Genomic DNA, 17,911 nt, shown 5'->3' with positions numbered 1-17,911 from the left:
ATGGTCTTCAGGCCAAGGGTATAGTGCCAGGAACTCCTGTGCCTCCATCTTGATAGCCCCTGCCAACAGTCAACCACTCCCTTGTGAGGTCCTTTGGTCCATTTAGGCCCCAAGTGGGTCAAAGCCATCCGGCTCTGAGCCTGGGGTCAGGAGGAGTCAAGGCCTGTCTTGTGTTCTCTACCTGCATTTGAGCTAGGCCCCAGGAGAGGTGTCAAGTCTTTGTGTGAGACACACCTTCTAGCTGCTGGAAGGCCCAGGTGGACCTAACTGGCCTGCCTCATACCCCAAGCCCTTTGGCCTCACACTTGCTGGGGCATTTCCCTTTTCTGTCAAGGGATATTTGAGCTGGATCTGGCATTGGTGCCCTGAGATCAGGGCACCATTTTGCCCCCAGTGGCTGTGGACAGGCAGGCATCAGGATGAAGAGGCCTGGGATCCCAAACTTGAGGTATCCCAGTGGCTCCTGGCATAGCCCTGAGCTAGCCTGCAGGCTGTGAGGTAGAGAAGTGGGTTGGGGTAGGCTTTGAGGACCTGGTTGCATCTAGGGCACCTATTTGCATTAGGTTTGTGTCCTCAACTGGCCAGTGTGTTGCCCTGGGTGTGTGGCCCTAACTGTGTACTCCTGCATAGCCCTCAATTCCATTTCCCCTTCCAGCCAGACTCATCTCCAGTTACCCATTACTCTTTAGTTCTATCCGAAAGCCCCTTTCTCAACAAAGACAGGGGCAATAGGCTCCTCACCCATTCTGACATGTGCCCCGCATTTTCCCCCTCTGAGCCTTTGCTCAGGCTGACCCCTCTGCCTGGAATGCCCCATCTCTGCCTAATGAAATCTTGCTCATTCTTCAGCCTAAGTAGCACCTCCACCATGAAGGCTTCAGATTTTTGTGGCTGGAGTTGGTGAGCCTCTCCACTGGGCACCGTGTTAGAGTACATGTCAGGGGCATCCTGTCAGCCAGGTGTGACCTGGTAGGCTCCCCCTCCAAGCTAGGAGCTTATCTTATTATCTATCCCTGGACTGAGCCCAGAGTATGAACATTAGGACACTTACTGGTGTAAAGAATGGCAGGGGTATCTGGAAGGAGCCCATTTTAACTGTCTAGAGAAGAAAACTGTCCTGAGCCCAGGCTGAGCAACCCATTCTGCCCCAGGTGTGGCTTTGTCCCTGTCCCCTGTCCCTTTGCCCCCACCCCATGCAGGCGGCCCAGCCCTCAGTCAGGGTGATTATGGGAATTGCCCCTCTTTAAAGTACCTGCCTTCTTTGAAAGTATTACTGACAGCTTTTTTCATTTTCTTTTTTCTTTACCTCTTTAAGGAACCCTGTAATTTCTCTCTTTCTTTCTTTCTCCCCCACAATCCTTTTTCTTTCTTGTCCTGTTGTCCCCTGAACTCTTTGAAATTGCCTCTCTGCCTGCTGACACCAAACTGATACTTTGCGTTTCACTTCTCCTTATCCCTTTATGGCAACAGATGTTGAAATTTTGTATCCTTTTATCTGCCCGGCTGCCCCTTCCTGTAATTACGGTCCCCTTGTTAGCAGTACAAAGTGGGCTGCCCAGCTGCTGGCCTTTGAGCCATTGTGTCTGAACACGTGTGCGTGGGCGGATGCTCAGGGTGTGCGTGTGCACACTCACAAGCATGTGAGGGGCTATGCGTTGGGGAAGAGCCCTTCTCTCCCACCTGATGGGGCTGGGGCATGCCATGCTTCCACTGGCTTTCCCTCGCCAGAGGGCCAGCTTCTGGGCACCTGGAAGGTATGGAGGTCTGCAAAGAATAGGCCAGGGCTTGGAGGTGTCCTGGCCACTAGGGCCTCTGGAGGCACCTGGAGAGACAAGGGTCAGTGGCAAGTGGCTGTCTGGTCTGTGAAGGCAGAAAGTGCCACCGGCAAGGGCATGGGCTTAGGTGTATAACAACCTGACTCTAATGCTTACATAGACATACCACCTTTGAGCCTTAGTTTTCTTATCTGTAGAGTTAAGTATACTTACTTCGTAGGCCTGTTGTGAGGATTGGAAGAACTGATATATGTGAAGTTCTCGGCATAGAGCCTGGTACATATTATGGACTCGGTGTTCAGGAGCTGCTGCCAGTGCAGGGGCTGCCCTGCCCTGGTGACCTGCACAGCAGTCCCATCTGTTCCCAGCAGACGCATAGGCAGGTGGCCCCCCAACTCTCTTCTGGTCCATCCTGGATGACGCTTTCAGACAGGCTTTGCAGAAGCTCAGCCTTTATCATGGGTTCAGACTCTGCCTTTTCTTGCTATGTGACTTTAGGAAGGTCACTTTTCCTCTCTTGGCCTGAAATCCTTATCTGAAATCAGGACGCTGGACCAGGACAGTCACTCCCTGCTCAAATGCCTTCTGGCTGTCTGCCATTCATGGAATTACCACCAGGTGAGAGGTGTAAAGACCATGGTGGGACTTGATGGCCCACCATGACCTGGAAACCAGATATTCTGCCAGCCTTCTCTCTCCCTACTCCCCTCACATACATGAGTCCCTAGCAAGCCAGACTACCATCCATGGCCCATATAGCCCAGTTGCTCCCTCTCTGCACCTTTGTTATTGCTGTTCCTTCTACCTGGGCCACTGCCCCCTCCCCTCATTGCCTGCCACAATCCTGTAGCTCATTGAAGAATCAGCTCAACATCCTCAAACAGAAAGTTTCTCTATCCTCTTAAATTTTTTTCTGTCTTTACCAAATCATGCGCTGAATTCATTAGATATATACATGATTCATATTTCTCTCCCTCACTTGATTGAAGAACAATATCCCATTTATCTGTAATGTCTATCAAGCACAAAACCTTAGATACAGAAAATGCTTAATAAGCGGATATTGATCAAAGGAAGAGAGGGAAGGAAAGAATGAGACGAAAGAAGGAACAATCTCCCATTCTCATAGCAACCATGTTGGGCCCAGCTTATACCTTCAGGCCATCTGCCCCCTTTCACTCCCCCACCCCTGGGAGCAGAAGAGATATAGGAAGGTGAACTCTTTGTCACCCTTCCATCCTTTCCCTCCCTTAAAAGGCACTGTTGCGGCGGGCCGCGGTGGCTTAGCGGGCAAAAGTGCTTGCCTGCCATGCCGGAGGACCTCGGTTCGATTCCCGGCCCCAGCCCATGTAAAAAACAAACAAACAAACAAAATACAATAAAACAAGAAAATGTTTAAAGTTGTTTCCCTTTCTTCCTCCCTTCCTTCCTTCCATCCTTCCTTCCTTCTCTCTGTCTTTCCTTCCCTTCCTTCCTCTCTCTTAAAAAAAAAAAAAAAAAAAAAAAAGGCACTGTTGCGTTTCAGGGTAGTATAAGCCATTGGGATGTCCTTACACCCAAATAGATGCAGGAAGGAGCACCCATAGGCCCTCCAGGGGGTATCACAAGGAAGCCCAATTGTTAAAACTGGCTGTAGAATGGTGTGGAAATTAAGGGCATTCTTAGATGTGGGCTGGGAGGTGGGAGCCAGAGATATCTTAGGAGAACTTTATAGAGGAGGACCTTCTGTATAGGTGGGGGGCTTGGACAGGCCAGACTTGGGGGTAGGGGTTGCTTGGAGGCTGGGAGTGGGGAGGAGTGAAACAGAGCCTCCCAGGCATTGCTAACTCTGCAGCACCTGGACTAGAGGAGTGGGCTTTGCCTGGACTGCCTTTCTGTTCAACTCCAGCCTGGCCTTCAGGACCTCTCCCTAATGAGACATTCAGATGGTCAGGGCCAGTGCCTACCTCCAGTTAGTGGGTGATGGAGTGACTTGTTTAAATTTTCTTCTCTGTCAGGGATTTCCTCTATTCTCCCACTTCCCCCTAGCTTCTTCAGTAAGACTGCATGGGCATCAGGGTGAGTTGGACCAAGGGGACTCAAGCCCCTTACCTGATTGCTTTTTCAAGGGGTATCTCAGGGATATGGCTGTACTGTGCCCAGGTAGTCGAGGCTCCTGGAGCAGCCTGCACACAGCCAGGGCCAAGGGGATAGGTCTCTTTCAGGCCCTCCCTCCGTGGCCTGTCTTATTCATCAGGCTCACAGGGACAGCCCAATCCGTCTCACTGGGTCTGGAGAGAATTGCTGGAGTCAGGCTCTCAGGAGGCTGGGGTGTGGAGGCCCCCCAGCCCTCAGCAGCTACTGGAAGCCTGGGCTTTGTCCACAAGAGCTGGAAGGGAATGGTCTTTTTGTCTGGCCTTCTATAGTGACAGGCCCAGCCATTGCTCCAGTCTTGGCCCAGGGCTCCGAGTGCAGCGCTGTTCCCACACAAGTCGTGCAACAGTCAAGGCTCCACACACCCTCCTGCCCCCCACGGTGAGAAGAGGCCGAGAAGCATTCTTAACATTCTTTCCAGAGAAAAGGGGTGAAACGTCTGAATTTGGGGGTCACCACGTTATACAAATTGCAATCTAATCGTTTTTACAAGAACAAACTTGCAGTTAAGAAAAGGAGCCCAGGAGGAGGGGATGAGGAGACACAGCTTGTTTTGTGCCCCCTTCTCCCAAAGTTTGGGGCTATTGTCAGGCTGATCTCTCCCTCCACCAGAGCAGTTGAGCCAGAGTTTTCTAGTTAAATTGGCCCTGGGGTGAAGGCCCTGAAGGGCCCACGGTGCCATTTCTGTTTGTTTTCCCAAATCAAAGCCCCAGCAGGACTCCTATGTCACCACCGAGCTGCTATTGGAAGAGCCCAGCCATTTCCCAAAGACTGGTGGGTCAGTTTATGCTCTGAACTTAACCTCACTGCACTCTACAACAGAGCATTGAGGGTCCCAGGCACAGCGGCAAAAGAAATTGTATCTTTTTATTGGCCCATTTAAAGTGTGTGTGGCCATTTCAGAGAACCAGAGAAAGCAGGAGAAAGGAACTCCACTGTCTGGCAAGGCGGGGCTAGCAGACAAGGGGCTTTTGGGACTTGTCCCAGCCCTCAAGGACTGATGCTTGCTCAGGCCCTGGAGGGTAGGGACCCTGGAACTATTCTGTATTTCTTGTTGTAGACACTAACCATAACATTTTCCAGTGGTGGCTTAGACAGCAGGGCAGGGGCCCAGGTTGGCAGTTCAGTGTCTGTGTGTACCCAGTTTGCCACTGTCCCTGTTCAACCCTGTGGGTGCCCAGCTCTCTTTCCCTCTGAACCCTGGGACAGGTAGAGCCATGCTGGGCTTCACAACCCCTAACCCCCAGTGCCTTTCATCTTCTATTTCAAACAGACAAACATGAAATTACTTCTATAGATTAAAGGGGAGAGCTCCTCAATTATTCTTTAAGGCCTCACTAATGGAGGGGGCAGGGCCCCCAAATCTGGAGAAAGGAGAACTGTGGACCAAAATAGTGCCTAGGCATGTATGTGACTTGGAGAGAGACTGACCCATCACGGCTTGGCCTGCCCAGGTGGGTGAATCACAGCCGGTGGCCTTCTAGGGGGGCAGAAGTTCTTTAGAAGCCGAAGTCGTTCATCTCTAGGGGATGCTGACCTGGGAAGGTGGCTTTCTGCTTGTTCCCACTCAGAATCACCCCAACAAACAGAGGTTGTTATCTTCTAACTCCAACCCAGCAGTGGGCCACGAAGAACTTCCCTGACTACGAAGCTGGGGGCAATCTGAGGGTGCTGAGGGCCCACAGAGAAAGGCAGTGGGCAGAAAGGAACCCACACAGCCTGTTCCCTCAGCTCCTTCAGGCTTCAAAGAAGATGGTGACTCTGTTGGAGCAGAGGGAGATGAAAGATCAGTTTGTGAGGTGGAGGGACTGGAGCTGAATCTGCAGACAGACATGCATACAGCCTTGTCTGCCTCAAGCCGCTTACTGAAATGCTACACGGGCCAGAGCTGGAATGGTGGGATGTAAAGTTGTCTCCCTCCCTATGAAATGTCCATGGCCTTGTTGCTCCTCGGATCAAGCTGAGGCATTGGGTCTAAACTGGTTCTTTGCTTTCATTCCCCTCAGTCATTCTACAGAAACTCAATGCTTCTCCCCGTCCCCTAGCTGCAGGGATTAGCTGGTGCACTTGATGTTGAGGGGTAGTTGCTAGGGCCAGGAAGCCCCCCTACGTGGTTGCTAGGGGTCTGGCATCAGGGGAAGGGGTCTGCCCACTGCCGCGGTCACGGAGGGAATTACACAGTCACAAAGAAATTGTTCTTCTCAGTAATCTGCTCTCGGCCACCAGGAGGGGCGAGGGGGGTAGAGCGGGTGGGGGCCCAGCAGGCTGGGGGCTGTGATCATGGAGGCGTGCTAGCTCCAGGCGGGGCAGCCGGGCCAGGACTCTAGGGACCAGCCTGCTAAGCTGCTTTCTCAGCGATTTCTCTCCCTGAGCACAAAGGTGTTTACTTATTTTAACATCTCCTGGGACTCCCCGTCTCCCTTTGTGTGGTCTTTATCCTCAGTGAGGTTTGAGTCCCAGATTACAGGCAGGAATTAAGGCATTGGGCTGGGGCAGCTCAGAACTGCATGACCTGGAGGATCAAGAGTATAAAGTAACCAAACATGTGTGTGTGTGTGTGTGTGTGTGTTGGGGGTGGGGTGTGTGTGTGTGTGTGTGTGTGTGTGTGTTGGGGGTGGGGGGTTGACTCCTTCAGTAAGGGCCCATTCATCGTCCTGAAAAGGAGTGGAATGCCTGAGGCTAGCACACAGGTGTGATGGTGGGCTGCTGGCATCTGACTGAGGTCTTTAGCTGGGAACTAAGGAGATACTGGGAGGAGGAGAGAAAGGAGAGTGCAGGTCCATGGGGCCAGGAGCCAGGGCTGGATGGAGAGGCCCTGGGGTTGGGGTGGCAGGGGCAGGAGTACAGGAAGGGGTGTTTTCTCCCTTGGCCCACTTTCTAAGGGATTCTGATTCTGGATCAGGAAGGAGAGCTGCATTTCCCCAAGGTCTGCGCCCATTTGGAGGTTGAAAGAAGGCACATGGGCCCAGGTGACTAGCTTAAACCTCTGCCTTCTTTTCTCCAGTGGGCAGCTGATGACACATCTAGGCAGTGACTTCCCCCCAGGGGCTGGAGTGCTGGATGTCATGTATGAGACCCCTTCTACACTCCTGTCCTGTGGCTACGACACCTATGTTCGGTACTGGGACCTCCGTGCCAGTGTCCGGTGAGTGTGGTGGTAGGGGACTAGATGGTTGGAGCCCTGAGCCAACCCTGGCCCTCTCTCCATCCTGGGTTGGCCAAGGGAGAGGATGCAGAGACTCCATGTCAAGAGCTGGGTCAGGAGGGGCCAACAAGATCATAACAAACTTATATTCCACCCTTGGACAGCTCCTCCCCTCAGGGCTGGAAGACTGTAAGCAAGAGGCTCCTATGAAGACAGGCATTTCTCAGAGCCTCTGGAGCCATTGGGATACTGGCCCTCAGCCCTCTGTCCCAGATGCTGTTTCTCTTTTTTCCCCCAAAACAGTTTTATTCACATATCATACAGTCTATCCAAAGTGTACAACCAGTGGCTCTCGGTATAATCATGGAGCTGTGCTTTCATTGCCACAATCAATTTTAGGACATTTTCATAGCTCCAAAAAGAAAACCCACTCGCCCCTCATACCCCGCTATTATTGACACTTAGCATCAGTGTGGTACCTCTGTTACAACTGCTGGAAGAGCATTAAGATATTACTGTTAATTACAGTCCATAGTTTGCATTAGGTGCATTTTTCCTCATATATAGCAACCTTTTATTAAAATTTGTAGTTGTGACAAACATTTGTTCTTATTCATGGAAGAACACTGTCATATTTGTACTATTAACCACCTTCATCATCTGCAACAGGGTTCACTGTGTTATACAGTTCCATGTTTCATCCTTCAGCTTTCATTCTAGTGACGTACATGACCCTAAACTTCCCCTTTCAACCACAATCATACCCACGATTCAGCACTGATTATTTATTATGTACATGGAAATGTGCTACCATTACTGCTAACAATTTCAACATTTATAATCAAGCTTATTTTAAAATTCTGCATGAATCAGGCAGCATTTCCCCATTCTTTTATACTTATTTTATCTTCTAGTGACCTATATTCTAGGTATTAACATCATGAAGTTTGCTCATTATATTTAGTTCATACTAGTGAGATCATACCACAAGATTTATCCTGTGTGTCTGGCTTATTTCACTCAACATAATGTCCTCAAGTTTCATCCATTCATTCTTTCTTATGGCTGAATAATATTCCATTGTATGTATATACCACATTTTATTTGTCCATTCATTGGTTGGTGGACACTTGGGTTGCTTCCATCTTCTGGCATTTGTGAATAATGCCACTATGAACACTGCTGTGCAAATACGTCTCTTCGCATTCCTGCTGCAGTTCTTCTGGGCATATACTTAGTATTAGGGCTGCCAAATCATATTGCTGTTCTGTACTTGGCTTCTTGAGGAACCGCCAAACTATCTGCCACAGTGGCTGCACCATTTTATATTTCCATCAGTAGTGAATAAGTGTTCTTATTTTCCCATATCCTCTCCAACACCTGTAGTTTTCTGTTTAATAGTGGCTATTCTAGTCTGTGTGAAATCATATCTTATTGTGGTTTCAATTTGCATTTTCCTAACAGCTAGTGAAGATGAGCATCTTTCCATGTGCTTTTAAGCCATTTGTATTTCTGTTTTGGAAAAATGTCTATTCATGTCTTTTTAGTCATTTTCCAATTGGGTTGTCTTTTTATTGTTGAGTTATAGGATTTCTTTATATATTCTGGATATTAAATCTTTGTTAGATATGTGGTTTCCAAAGATTTTCTCCCATTGAGTAGGTCACCTTTTCACCCTTTTGAAGTTCTTTGAAGTGCAAAAGTATTCCGTTTTGAGACGGTCCCATGTATCTAGTTTTTCTTTTCCTTTTTGTGCTTTGGGTATAAGGTCTAAGAAACTGCTGCCTACCACAATATCCTAAAGATGCTTCCCTACAGTTTCTTCTAGGAGTTTTTAATGGTACTGGTTCTTCTATTTAGGTCTTTGATCCATTTCGAGTTAGTTTTTTAATAAGGAGTGAGATAGCAGTCCTCTTTCATATTTTTGGATATAGATACCCATTTCTCCCAGCATTTGTTGAAGAGGGTATTTTGTCCCAGTTGGATGGACTTGGCAACCTTGTCAAAAATAAGTTGACCATAGATCTGAACTTTTATATATATAAAAGTTGTAGTTCTGAACTTTCAGTTTAATTCCATTGATCAATATGTGTAACTTTATGCCACTAACATGCTATTTTGTGCTGATAGAGATGATCATGTTTTTCCTTTTCAATTTGTTAATGTGATGTATTACATTAATTTGTTTTCTTGAGTTGAGCCACCTTTGTATACCAGGGATAAAACCTACTTGTTCATGATGTATAATTCGTTTAATGTGCTCTTGGACTCGATTTGCAAGTATTTTATTGAGGATTTTTGCACCTAACTTCATTAGAGAAATTGGTCTGTCTTTTCTTGTATCCTTATCTGGATTTGGTATTAGGGTGATGTTGATACAGAATGAGTCAGGTAGTGTTCCCTCCTCTTCAAATTTTTTTGGAAGAGTTTGAGCAGGATTGGTCATATTTCTTCTTGGAATGCTTGGTAAAATTCAAGCATGAAGCCACCTGTTTCTGGATTTTTCTTTGTTGGGAGGTTTTTGATGACTGATTCAATGTCTTTATTTATGATTGGTTTGCAGAGGTCTTTTATTTCTCCTTGAGTCAGTATAGGTTGTTCATGTATTTCTAGGAAATTGTCCATTTTATCTAAGTTGTCTATGGTCAGAGAAAGTGCTTTGTAGAATTTCAATCTTAAATTTATTAAGCCCTATTTTGTGCCCCAGCATTTGGTCTATTCTGGAAAATTTTCCATAAGCAATTGAGTAGAATGTATATCCTGGTGTTCTGGGGTGCAATGCTTTATATATGTCTGTTAGGGCCACTTCTTTTATCATATTATTTAGGTTCTCTTTCTTTATTGATCCTCAGTTTAGATGTTCTATCTACTGGAGAGAGTGGTGTGTTGAAATCTTCCACTTTATGGCAGAGTCTATTATTCCCTTCAGTTTTACCAGTAGTTGCCTCATGTACTTGGGGGCACCTGATTAGGTACATAGATATTTATGATATTTCTTCTTGGTGAATTGCCCCTTTTATTAATATATAATGTTCTTCTTTATCTCATAACATTTTTGCATTAATGTCTATTTTGTCTGATATTAGTATAGCTACCCCAGTTTTCTTTTGGTTACTACTTGCATGCAATATTTTTTCCCATCCTTTCTCTTTCAAGCTTTTTGTATCCTTGGGTCTAAGATGAGTCTCTTATAAACAGCATGTACAGGATATTGTTTTAGTTAGGAAAAGTGCCAGAATGCAATATACCAGAAACGGAATGGCTCTTAAAAAGGAATTTATTAAGTTGCAAGTTTACAATTCGAAGGCCATGAAAATGTGCAAATTAGGCACCAACAAGAGGGTACCTTCATTCAAGAAAGGATGATACTATCCGGAACAACTGTCAGCTGGGAAGTCACGTGGGTGACTTCTGCTGGGTTCTGGAGAACTTTCTCAGCTAAGAAGGCACATGGCAATGTCTGCTAGCTTCCTCTCCTCATTTCATAAGGCTTCCCTAAGGGTGCCTTCCTTCCACATCTGTGTGGGTTCTGTGGGCTCTGTTGGCACTGAGCTTTTTCCAAAATGTTTCCCTCTTATAGGACTCCAGTCAGCAACTCCACCTTGAATGGGTAGAAAAACATCTCCATGAAAACCATCTAATCAAACCAAACACCCACAACTGGGTGGGTCACATCTCCATGGAAACAATAAAAAAAAAAATACACCCAGAAATAAAAAACTTGGCTTTTCTGGGGTACACAACCGATTTAAACTGGCACAGATATTTTAAAACTCATTCTTCTAATACGTGTCTTTGATTAGTAAGTTTACTACATTAACATTCAATGTTATTACTGTAAAGGCAGTTCTTGATTTAACCATCTTATCCTTTGTTTTTTATTTGTCAGATCTGTTTTTTCTCCTTTGTTAACCCTTATTAAAATACTACTCTTCAATTCTGTATCCTTTTGCATACCTCTCGTTTTTTCAGCCAGCAGAACTCTCTTTAGGAGTTCTCATAGGTCCAGTCTCTTATTAACAAACTCTCTCAGCTTGTTTATCTGTGAATATTTAAAACTCTTTCTCATGTTTGAAGGGCAGCTTTGCTGGACAGATAATTCTTGGCTGGCAATTTTTCTCTTGCAGTATTGTAAATATTGTACCATTGCCTTCTTGCCAACATGATGTCTGATGAGAAGTCAGCACTTAGTCTTATTTAGCGTACCTTGTATGTGGTGAATCACTTTTCTCTTGCTGCTTTCAGAATTTTCTCCTTTTCTTCCATATTTGACAGTCTGATTACCATGTGTCTTGGAGTGGATCTATTAGGATTTATTTATTGGGCTTTTTGGATTTGCATATTTATATCTTTATAAGGGTTGGGAAATTTTCAGCCAGTATTTCTTCTAATTTTCTTCCTGGTGCTTTTCCCCTTTCCTTCCCCTTCTGGGACACCCATGATGTGTGTATTTGTGTGCTTTGTGTTGTCATTTCCCTGAGACCTTGCTCAAATTTTTCCATTTTTTCCTACATTTATTCTTTTGACTATTCAAATGTGGTTGAACTACCTTCTAGCTTGCTGATATTTTTTTTTGCCTCTTCAAATCTGTTGTGTGTCTATAGTATTCTTAATTTCATCTACAGTGTCTTTTATTTCCATAATGTCTGTCATTTTCCTATGCATTTTTTCAAATTCTTCTTTATACTCTTCTAGTATCTTTTTTTTATTATTATTTTTTTTATTAATTAACGGAAAAAAAGAAATTAACCCAACATTTAGAAATCATACCATTCTACATATGCAATCAGTAATTCTTAACATCATCACATAGATGCTTGATCATCGTTTCTTAGTACATTTGCATTGGTTTAGAAGAACTAGCTCTTCTAGTATCTTTTTAATATCCTTTATCTCTTTGTACATATTTTTCTTTTTAAATTTTTAAAAAATATATAACAAACATTCTTAACATATGATCATTCCGTTCTACATATATAATCAGTAATTCAATGTTATCACATAGTTGCATATTCATCATGATCATTTCTTAGAACATTTGCATCAATTCAGAAAAGGAAATAAAAAGACAACAGAATAAAATTCATACATACCGTACCCCTTACCCCTCCCTTTAACTGATCACTAGCATTTCCATCTAAATTTATTTTAACGTTTGTTCTCCCTATTATTTATTTTTATTCCGTATGTTTTACCAGTCTGTTGATAAGGCAGATAAAAGGAGCATCAGACATAGGTTTTCACAATCACACAGTCACATTGCGAAAGCTGTATCATTAGACAATCATCTTCAAGAAATATGGCTACTGGAACACAGCTCTACATTTTCAGGCAGTTCCCTCCAGCCTCTCCATTACATCTTGACTAACAAGGTGATATCTATTTAATGCGTAAGAATAACCTCCAAATTAACCTCTCCACATTTTTCTTCATTTCTTTGAATTGATTTAGATTTGTTTGCACATCTTTGATTAGTTGTTCCAGATTCTACATCCTCTCTGACTTCTTGATGTGTTCCTTTGGGCTATTTCTTCTTGAGTTTTAGTATGCCTTTTGACTTTTTTGCTGATATCTGGCCATCTGATTATCTTGATGGGTCTAATCTGAAGGTCAATTTCTCTCTCTTGCATAGGATTTTGTTGTTGTCTGTGTTTGTATTAGGGCACTGTTTTGACAGTTGGGTCATCCAAAATTTCTCAGCTAAAACAGGGCTGGTTACCCATGCAGGGGGTGTTGACCAGCATCAATGGGCCTGGGATAGGGGTTAGAGGGGCTCTGAAAGGCTCTGCAATTTTTCCCTGCATTTTCCAGCCTGCCGATGGCACTCTTTGGTGACTTAATCTCCTTAGAAGCTGTTAACCTCCTGAAGCACAGCAGCATCTGAACAGGTGGAGCTAAAACTGTGGAATTCCTATACCCTTTGGCCACGAAAATGTGGTTAATTTTTGGGCTGTGAGGATTCCCATAGCCACCCCTGTCTGCAGCTGTACTCCTGGCTCTTTTTCTCAAGGGTGGGCTATGGGTGCCAGGACCCAAGGCTGGGATTATAGCCCCTGTCCACAGTTCCTCAGGTTCTTTGCCCCTCACTGACCTGAACCATTTGAAATGTCCTCCCCTGTCCCCTGCACCCTCACACAGTTGATTTGGGCAGTTTCTGCCTGGCTGTTTGCCACTTTGAGAAAAGATTCTGCCATTTCCTCCCTAATCCTCCATTTTGGAAACTCCTCCTTGTTGCCCTTATATATTCCACCCTCCCCTTCCAGCGGCTTAAGTTCTTCTGTGGGTCCCTGAGGCCTTTGGTCTGTGTCTGAATATAGGTGGGGATCTAAACCTCTGTGAGAGTTTTATAGTCTGTGTCTCTGGTGGGAGGTGGGAGTATCCTGGCTGCTACCTCTGGGCATTTTCCAAGCTGCGTGGGACTGGAGGAGGGGGAAGAGAGAGGACCAGCTGATCCGGGATGGAAGTTTGCCTACCTGATATTTTTATTTTTCTTCAATCAGAATTTGTGGGATCCTTCTCTAGTCTTTACCTTCCTCCAAAGTTCTGAACAAGTGAGAATTATTTTTTTTTCTTTTTTTTTTCTGAATCTCTGGGGAGAGGTTTCCAGTAGCTTTCTTACATCACCATGTTGATGATGTCACTCCCCTCCCTTATTTTTGAAGAACAGTTTTGTCAGGTAAAAAATTTTTGGCTGGCGATTTCTCTTTCCGTATCTTAAATATGTCATACCACTGCCTTCTCACCTCCATGGTGTCTGATGAGAAGTCAGCACTTAACCTTATGTGGCTTTCCTTGTATATGGCTTTTCTCTTGCTGCTTTATTTGACAGTTTGATGAGTATGTATCTTGGAGTCAGTCTACTTGAATTAATTCTGTTTGGAGTACTGTAGGCTTTTTCAGTTTGCATATTTATGTCTTTTACAAGGATTGAGAATTTAGGCCATTATTTCCTCAAATATTCTTCTTGGCCCTTTTCCCTTTTCTCCAGGGACATCTATGATGACATCTACCATCTATGATGATATATATATTTATATGCTTCATATTACCAACCATTTCCCTGAGACCCTGCTAAAAATTTTCCACCTTTTTTTCCATTTGTTGTTTCGTCTGAGTCACTGTCTTCTAGCTTGCTGATCCTTTCTTCTGCCTCTTCAGATCTGCTATTCTGTGTCGCTATAGTATGTTTTTAATTTCATCTACAATGTCTTTCATTCCCATAAGATGTTATTTTTCTATGTAGTCTTTCAAATTCTTCATGTTCTCATAGTGTCTTCTTAATATGCTTTATCTCTAACCATCTTGTTGGGTTTATTTAGGAGATTTGTTTGAGCATCTTTGATAAATTGTTCCAAATTCTGTGTCTCCTTTGACTTCCTAATCTTATTGTCTTGACCATTATCTTCTTGTTTCAAAGTATGTCTTGCAATTTTTTGTTCTATCTGGGCATCTGATCACCTAGATAGTATTATTTTGAAGTTCGTTTCCCTCTCTTGCCTAAGATTTTGTTGTTAGTCGGGTTTGTGTTAAAGGTCTTCTTCGGCACTTGATTTTGTTGTTGGTTGGGTTCATGTTAAAGGTCTTCTTTGGCACTTGGTTTGCCAGTATTTCCCAGTTAAAACAAGGCCAGAAAAAAAAAACAAAACAAAACAGGGCCAGAGTCCCATGGAGGGGGGTCCAGACCAGTTTCAAAGAGCCTTGGTGTGTCAGGAAAGCAACCTTCCAAGACTGCATTTTCCCAGCCTTCTCAGCAGATGGCGCTGTTTGGCAGCCTATTCTCCACAGCCCCACAAAGGTAAGTTATTTTTTTTTAGTCCTCTTTCCCTTCTGAGGTGGGTGGAAATAATGGCTTCATGAGGCTGTGGGCACCTGACCACAAAGGACCAACGCTGTTGTTGAACTTCATGGTCCAATTTTGCTGACCAACAATTGGATCAGATCTGTGCTGTCTCTCTCTATTCTCGGGTGGAAAGATTACTCAACTCTCCCAATCACAGCAGCCAACTGGTCAGGGTCCAAGTCAACCAGAACCTGTTGGCCTCAAGGTTAGGGGATGGGTACTGCAGTTTTTGTCTAGAAATAATGGCACCGTGGGTGTACTAGGCTTCTGCCTGGAAAGGTGCATGGCTGCAGGGCCCAGAGGGTCAGCCTTGCCAGACAACAGCTGGATCCGGACTGTGCCCCTCCCCCTCTTTTCTCAGCCGGTGGGCCTCCCAGTCTGCAGCAGTCAGCTGGGCAGGAACTAAGCAGACTTGAAGCTGCCAGCCTTAGGGGTAGAGATAAACACCAGGAGCTATAGCCAAGTTCAGTCATATATAGCAGTTTTCCATTATGGGTTTCTTCATTTCTTCATCCAGCTCTTCCTTGCTTGTTGCAATGGTCCTTCCTTGGTCTCCTGAACCCCAGAACTGCTGCTCTGGACAGTTTCTGCCTGTTCTCTAGATGTTTTTGGTGGAGGGGTGAGTTCTGCCTCTCCTTATTCCACCATTTTCCCAGAATTTCCTCCAACTTTTAAATTTGTTCCTTTGGACCACACCTTCGTGTTTCTTAGTATGACATATTTTTTGCTGATATCTGATTAACTTGATGGTTCACTCTGAAGGCTGGTTTCTCTATCTTATCTAGGATTTTGTTGTCAATTGGATTTGTGTTAAGACTTTTTTTTGACAGTCAGTTTGACAGAGCCAAGTTCCCATGCAGGAGGTGCAGACCAGGTCCAAGGGGCCCTGGAGAAAGATGGTTAGGAAAGACTCCTAAAAGCCTTTCTTTTTCCCCTCAGTTTCCCAAGGCTGCACTTTCCTGACCTTCCCAGCAAATGGTGCTCTTCAGCAATCTAGCTCCCTTGGCCTATGGTGCTGGCTATTTTTAGCCTATTGCCAATTCCGCCTGTGACGCAATCAAAACAATGGTGCAGGGGTGCCTGTCTGGGACGGGCTAGAATAGTGGGATTTGACAACCAATAGCTGGATCAGTACCAGGCTGTGTTTCTTTTGAACTTGGGGCACAGGAGTTCCATGGACATTCCAGTCTGTAGCCACCTACCAGGCAGGAATTAGGACCACCTGACAGTGCTTGCATTGAATGGTGGGGCATGTGTATCAGGAGCCACAGAATTACCAGTTTCTCAGGCTCTTTATCTTACACTTCCCTGAATGCTAAACTGGTTTGCTCTTTTGGTCTCTTGAGCCCAGGAATGGTTGATTCAGACAGTTTCTGCCTCCACTCACACTTTTGGGAGAGGAGTGAGCCCTGCAGCTCCCTCCCTATTCTACCATCTTCCTAAAGATGGCTTTCTTGAGGCCTTTATTACCACTCTGTCTCATGAGTACACAACACAAACAAGAGCACAATCTAACCTGTGGTTTGAGGATTGGTGAGTAAGAGACCTTTACAGAGGATGCTTTTCCCCATTAAGTTTGTTTTTTAAAGGACTGGTGATCCAGGCTTCTCTCTCTTCCATCCCAGAATGACTCCCTAAACCTCTCCCCCCACCCCATTCCCCCAGGTCCCTGGGGAAGCTGGGGTGGAGGTGGCAGGAATCCCTGAAAGTTCCACTACATCTCCCCTTCGTGGACAGGAAGTGCATCATGGAGTGGGAGGAGCCCCACGACAGCACCCTGTACTGCTTGCAGACAGATGGGAACCACCTGCTGGCCACAGGCTCTTCCTACTATGGTGTTGTACGGCTGTGGGACCGGCGCCAAAGGGCTTGCCTGCATGTGAGTGTTCTACCCATCTTCAAGCCTCTAGGATGCCAGGACACTCTATCATGGGCTGCATCTTGGGTGGGAGTGAGTTGGCCAGGGATGTGCCTGAAGAGGGCACATGTCCCTATTTCCCTGGGCCTGGGGATTCCGAGTTAGAGTTTCCAGCTCCCACTTCTTCTGCCTTCCCTTCTAGGCCTTCCCGCTGACATCAGCTCCTCTCAGCAGTCCTGTGTACTGCCTACGCTTCACCTCCAAGCATCTCTATGCTGCACTTTCTTATAACCTCCACGTCCTGGACTTTCAAAATCCATGACAGTCACGACCACTCCAACCTGTGGACCAAGGAGACCAACTACTCAGGAACCTCTCTTACCTAGAGTTGGGAGTTGGTGACACCTCCACCTACCAACCTGTGCTCCTGGACTGTGATCCCAGTGCTCAGCATCTTAAGCTAAAGACTCCTGCTGACTCCTGGGGATTTGGGGCTTACCCAGAGATGGCATCCCTCCCAGGAACCAGATGAAGAAGTGACCTGCTGTTTTGGGACAGTGCAGCTGACCCCAGGCCTCAGGTCCCTGGATTTGGCCTTGAGAGGCCCACCCTGCACTACACCCCATCTTAGAGCCATGACCAGCTTACAGAATGAGGTGAGGTGCTGTGCTCTAACCATCCCAGTTGGTCTCTTTCTACCCCTTCCATGGGAGGACTGAGCACTCATTCTTGGGGCACTAAGGCCTGGTTTCACTTTAAAACCAGGGAAGGATAAAGGAAACCTAGCCATTTTGAGTGCATTGTGAGCCACCCCTATTTCAGGCTGCCTGTTGAGACATGCCACAATTTGCAGTTTGTAAAAATAAAGCTTGATTGTTCACAGATTTGATTCTTCATTGGCTGCGCCATCCAGGGAGACTGAATGACAGATTCAAACTTGAGGATGTGTATGTTGGGGAGAGGACAAGCTCAGCCTCATGGCTCAGTGTCCAAAAAAACAAAGGCTTCTTTTCTTCATGAAAATCTCCTGCTGACCACCCATCTACCCCTTTGGCCCTGCTGGTGAGGTGGATGTCACCTATAAGGATCAGAGAAAGGAAGGGCTCCAGGCTGCCTGGAGGCTAAGCTTCTATTTGTCTATTAGGACTCCTCTTCATCCC

The 17,911-nt window shown here is 45.6% G+C and overlaps 1 protein-coding gene across 5 annotated transcripts in view; it reads left to right on the top strand.

The window, feature by feature from the left end:
- FBXW4 (F-box and WD repeat domain containing 4) overlaps positions 1 to 17,633 on the top strand; it is a 173,053-nt gene extending 155,420 nt beyond the window's left edge. For 2 of the 5 annotated variants that reach the window (XM_077125796.1, XM_077125795.1), the window contains 3 exons: positions 6,913 to 7,053; positions 16,559 to 16,772; positions 16,954 to 17,633. In XM_077125796.1, coding sequence (XP_076981911.1) covers positions 6,913 to 7,053; positions 16,559 to 16,772; positions 16,954 to 17,073 — 475 coding nt within the window. In that variant the 3' untranslated portion in view covers positions 17,074 to 17,633. Of the gene's footprint in view, positions 1 to 1,315; positions 3,033 to 3,283; positions 5,363 to 6,912; positions 7,054 to 16,558; positions 16,773 to 16,953 lie in introns of those variants that run through there. The other 3 variants (XR_013161703.1, XR_013161702.1, XM_077125797.1) reach the window with 3 other exon arrangements.
- Positions 17,634 to 17,911: the final 278 nt, after the last annotated feature.

Source organism: Tamandua tetradactyla, chromosome 13 (assembly GCF_023851605.1).
Source record: "Tamandua tetradactyla isolate mTamTet1 chromosome 13, mTamTet1.pri, whole genome shotgun sequence".
Lineage (NCBI taxonomy): Eukaryota > Metazoa > Chordata > Mammalia > Pilosa > Myrmecophagidae > Tamandua > Tamandua tetradactyla.
The sequence above is the reverse complement of the archived record's forward strand: the minus strand, read 5'-3'. Positions and strand labels throughout refer to the sequence as shown.